At 42.8% G+C, this 5,000-nt stretch overlaps 1 protein-coding gene across 1 annotated transcript in view; it reads right to left on the bottom strand.

Moving 5' to 3' along the window:
- sema3fb (sema domain, immunoglobulin domain (Ig), short basic domain, secreted, (semaphorin) 3Fb) overlaps positions 1 to 5,000 on the bottom strand; it is a 57,961-nt gene that overhangs the window by 12,730 nt on the left and 40,231 nt on the right. The window contains 3 exon segments of the mRNA XM_046875748.1: positions 981 to 1,120; positions 1,352 to 1,471; positions 3,608 to 3,701. Of these exon segments, the coding sequence (XP_046731704.1) occupies positions 981 to 1,120; positions 1,352 to 1,471; positions 3,608 to 3,701 (354 nt within the window).

Raw genomic sequence — 5,000 nt, 5'->3', positions numbered from 1 at the left:
ATTTCTAAGGATTTTGGCACTCTGGTGGTAAGAAAACAGCGAAGACTCTAAAGAGATTCAGCTACTAGTTACGGCGTGAAAGAAAAAGCACAGTCTAGAAAAAGGTTTTCTATAAAAATTGGTTCTTGGATGGTCGTCGTAGGAAAAGTCATACTTCAGGAAACAGTCTGAAATCTTCAGTCGGACTCAGACGACCAAATCGTGGCCAAAATCACGCAGGGTGCACGTGGCTTTACACAACAAGACAAACTAATAGTTCCTCTATCATAGCTGCCCTCAACCTTTTCCTGGTGATTGATGTGAGCTGCATAAGCATTTTATTGAAGACAATCAGGGTCCAGCGCTGTCCAGCTTTTTAAAATGACCCGTAATTTACACACAGGTAACAAACTAAAGGTAAAAAAAAAACAAGGAGGACCAGGAGGTCTGTTCTGGTTGACCACTTGAGTGGCATGATACCTTCCAGAATGCACCCCCAACTTCCCCCTATTTAAATTGAATGGAAATTTACTGGTGGAGATGGGAGCTTAGAGGTTAAGGCATGGATGGGAAGGTCACCAGTTAAAATCACAGCACCACTAAGCTACCACTGGTTGGCCTTTAAACAAGGCCCTTAACCCTCAACTGCTCTGTTGGACAAAGGTGTCTGCCAAATGCCATAAATGTACATGGTACTAAGTGGACAAAAATGATCTGCTGGCCAACACCTTCATCACGTATGGCATGATTTTGGAGTAAAAAAGCAGCTATGGAAACATCTTTTGGAAATGCATTGGTTCATCCTTCTAGAGTTTTGTCAAATCTGAAGCCATTTTGTTTTTTTCACAGCGGAGTAACACCTCACTACCACTCAGAGACAGGTTCTTCCCTTTAAATCGCTCTATACTTTAACAAAGAGTATATACACTCACTCACCATGGACACGTGTGTGTAAGGGATTAAGAAGCATGCTGGCATTTACACGAGGGGGTCTGACTCACCAGGCAGATGCGTCCGATGCGTGCCTCTGATTTAGGACTCTGGCCCATCTCCAAAGACTTCTCACGAAAGAAGAAGTAGAGCTTGTCGTCGTTTTTCTCTGCGCTGTCTGGGATGAGGTGCACGTGCACGAAAGAGGGGTCTGGCCAAGACAGAGTGGAAATTATTAATGTAGTACTGCACTTAAAAAAAAAGTTGGGGGTTTCAAGGGGTTTCTCTGCAGAGTTTTTCATAAAAAAAAAAAAAAAATAGCTTTCCTAAAAGAATTCAATTTGAAGTAAAAGGAAACTGTGAAAAAAGTCAAACGGTCATGCAAAGAGTATTGATTTAAACCAAATATACTGTTTGTGATAAACTGGGAAAGTGTTTGTACCATTCAACCATCTGGAGTTATACTGGTCTGTGCGCATGGCCGTGTTTTTCCCCAGTGTTCGGAAAATAGCCGAGTCCGTTCCCATGAAGTCGATGTACACGCCTGCATACAGCTCTCCATCTGAGAGATAGAGACAGAGAGAGAGAGAGAGAGAGAGAGAGAGAGAGAGAGAGAGAGAGAGAGAACATTTTTATAGTTTGAGTCACACTTGATGTCTCTGTGATACGATGCCAACCACACCCTCTGTCAGGGTGCCTTCCAGAGGGGGTCATCTTCCCTTGCCTGACCTTTAACCCCTCCTCCTTCTGGCTAGGAATGCAGAGCCACGACCGTCTTCAACTTTTTTGCACGTCTAGCCGAGGAAAATATCTTGGGAGATTTTCTATTTCATTAAGCTACATGTGTGTGTTTATGTGTGCAAGCTTTAGTGCCTGCAGGAATGTACGTTCTGCGCATGATATCTGAGAAGTGTCTCAGCTTGGAGCTGGCAGGGTTTGTTCAGGGGGAGTGGTTAAATACATGTTCCAAAAAACTGCCTACTACTGCTCTAATGACTAACGTTATCTCTCTGGAACGCCAAACATGAGCTCCCCCCTGGCACATGCACACATGGGTCTGGCTGGACTGGGTGAAGTACGATGAATTTAAAGGGTATTTTTAAAGATGTGTGCAAACGCATGCGGCGCAAATTGTTTTTCATGTGGTAAAGCTGTGGGATGTGAACAGATCAGAGAGACAAGCATCTCCACCACAACCCATAAGATCAAACGTGGTCCTTATAGTGTTATCCTGGCTGCTAGGTGCACTTACTTTTCTTGTGGTTTTGTACAATTCTTGTGTAATTTACTTTGGGTCACTAAATTATTTCATTACTTTTAGAGGAAAAATCTTAGTACTGGTAGTAGTGTAGGATCACTAACATTGAGCAAATAATCCAAATTTAGCAAAGAAGGAACCTTGTGTTAAAGATATTACTGTAGCTAACAGGAGTCTAACAGGAGTTCGATCCTCGTTGGTGTGAAGTTTGGCGTTCCGATAAGACGGTGTTAATGTGGAAGCTCTTGACATGATATTTACACCTCACTTGCGGCATGAGTCTCCGCCACTTTAACTCTCACCTGTCCAGTTAAATGAAATCGAAGTAGCAAATGTTGCTCATGTGCCCCACATTCACTGTCTGCCTGAGCCTGCAGTTACATAAATGAAGCTCAGACTTCCACGTTTAACACAGTGAGACTCAAATAAAAATAAAACCCAGGAGGTCTAGGTGTAGAGAGGAGGCGTAATGGACCTAATCTCTGCTGGTTGAAGGATAAGCAGCAACCTAAACATTCATTTGTTCACATTAAATTTAGTCTCCACTAATCCACTCTGCGTCCACACTTCTTCTTCTTTCGGCTTTTCCCATTAGGGGTCTCCACAGGGGATCATCCGTCTACACAACCCCCTGTCCTCTTCATCTGCCTCTTTCAACCCAACTACCTGCATGTCTTCATTCACCACATCCATAAACCTCCTCCACGTCCACACTAACCTTTTCAATCGTTTCTCAAAAGTTGCTTATCGACACTGAAACGTCTGAAAACACTCACATTCCTGCACTGCGCATGAGCAAAATGTAGGACGCTTCGTCCTGAGACATTTCCGCCTGCCGTTTGTCTACTTTCTGGCTCTCTGGAGCGTCATCATTTTCACCTCCGTTTTCACAGTCCACCTGCACCATGTTCAGTCGTTGACTGAAAACACCACGTCAATGTGAAACAAAGAAATAGGCCCTGAATCATGAAATCTCGAGCGCACCGTTATTGGGCTTTAGCAGGATTTAATCAGCTACAATGGCTGATCTGTTTTTTAAAACTCTGCCCTCTTAACATTTACATTTTCAATTATGAGTCACTGAGACGCCACAAAACGGTTTGTTGCAATAAATGTTCAGCGAGTTGAAACAAATGAGCCTTCATGTCTTCTCCATCTCAGGCTTTACATTGGAAAAAGAGCGGCATGAGGAAAACAGCCACGGATGCTGCACTGGGAAAAAATCACCATCCCGCATTCCCTCGACGCCGATCGGCAGTAAAACATAAAACGCGAAGCAAGATCGATCCAAAGGAACTTGAACTAAAAATGAGCTTCTCTGGGAGAGGAGAGGAACGCTGCTTTTGATCATCTACAGCACAAAACCAGAGGGACCGAAACACAAAAATGTCCTGAGTACACTCAAAACAGAAGGAGTGACAAAGCTGGAATGATACTCACTAATCAAAGCTGAGACGCTGTTTAGTTTGGGGTCGTATGGGCACTTTCCTTTCCCAGAATCCTCATGGCCCGGCTCCAAGCGAAAAATGTATTCCTGCCACAAAATCAAAAATGGAGAGTGTCTTAAACATCACATAGGAAAGATTTTGGACAAATGAAACTTGGTAGGCACATGAAGGTGTGTTTCTTCAGCTTGATTGGATGTAGGTTTGATAATGGTGGAGGTAAAATAACAGTTGCTCAACATGTCAGATTCTGGGTCCTGAAATTAAATGGTAAATAACCTGTCCTTCAGTTTGCCTGGAAATTGGGTCATATTTTGGGGTAAAACAGAGCTTTTTAACAATAAGAGGTTCCTTTGGTCTCAACAAATCTGATTTCACTGAGGAAAAACTTCCCCAGAACTTTGTGAAGGAATAGAAAAACTGATGTCGAATGAATCATGTGAAGTAAAGTGTTATTCTTTAACAGTAATGCTTAACATCTCAGCACCAACCATCCATGACTGTCGCGGTCAACAGCTTAAACCCACCAGGCTAAAACGAAGCGTGGATGCTGTCCAATCCCAGTCGCTTTAGGCATCTTACAGAGTGGTCTGTCTGACAGCTTTGTGGACACGTGGTCCATGGTTTCCTATGAGCTTCTATATACATGTCTCAAAACTTCCACAGAAAAAAACTTCTTTCTCTCTCTCAATGCCCTCCTTCTCTTAAGTTCTTGCCAGTCTCAGAATGGGAGACATGACTAACAATAATCACTCAACACTGAAACAAGCCAAACTGTCCACATGCTACATGTACAGGATATCCTTCATCTAGGATTAAAACTCCCTCTGGCTAGAAGTGACTCAGAACCTTCCAGCTCCCTCAGAGGAAGTGTCAAACTCTGATGAGCCTCAGATCTTAAATACGAACTCTAAAGTTTTTGCAGCTTTCCCCAATTGCTTTGGAGCATTTCTCAGATCAGAAATCAAATTCTCATGCAATTTCTGGTTGCTCTGTACACATTGTGACTGCTTCGGTACATTTATTTATTTGAATGTGTACAAGTGTCTGCTGTTTCCTACATTATTCATTGTTAATGAATAGCCTTAAACCCTCAAAACATCTCGCCCTTCCATTACATGCAAAATGGTTAAACCAGTTGTCAACACTGGCTTACAACAATTAAAGGTTCCCTTCACTTTTTTTATTCTGCAAATCCATGACCAAGTATCAATTGACACAAAAGTGCTTAAACAAAAATTGGCTTGGGTTAATCCACAGGCACAGTTCGCCAGCCATGCCAGTCATGTGACCAGACAAAGACCAGGGAAAGTTTACACTGATATGTAAATTGCAGAAAAGGCTCAAGTATGCAGTTCTTAGCTTTGTGTCCAATAGCAACTCCCAAC

The sequence above is a fragment of the Silurus meridionalis genome, chromosome 19 (assembly GCF_014805685.1).
Source record: "Silurus meridionalis isolate SWU-2019-XX chromosome 19, ASM1480568v1, whole genome shotgun sequence".
Classification (NCBI taxonomy): domain Eukaryota; kingdom Metazoa; phylum Chordata; class Actinopteri; order Siluriformes; family Siluridae; genus Silurus; species Silurus meridionalis.
The sequence above is the reverse complement of the archived record's forward strand: the minus strand, read 5'-3'. Positions and strand labels throughout refer to the sequence as shown.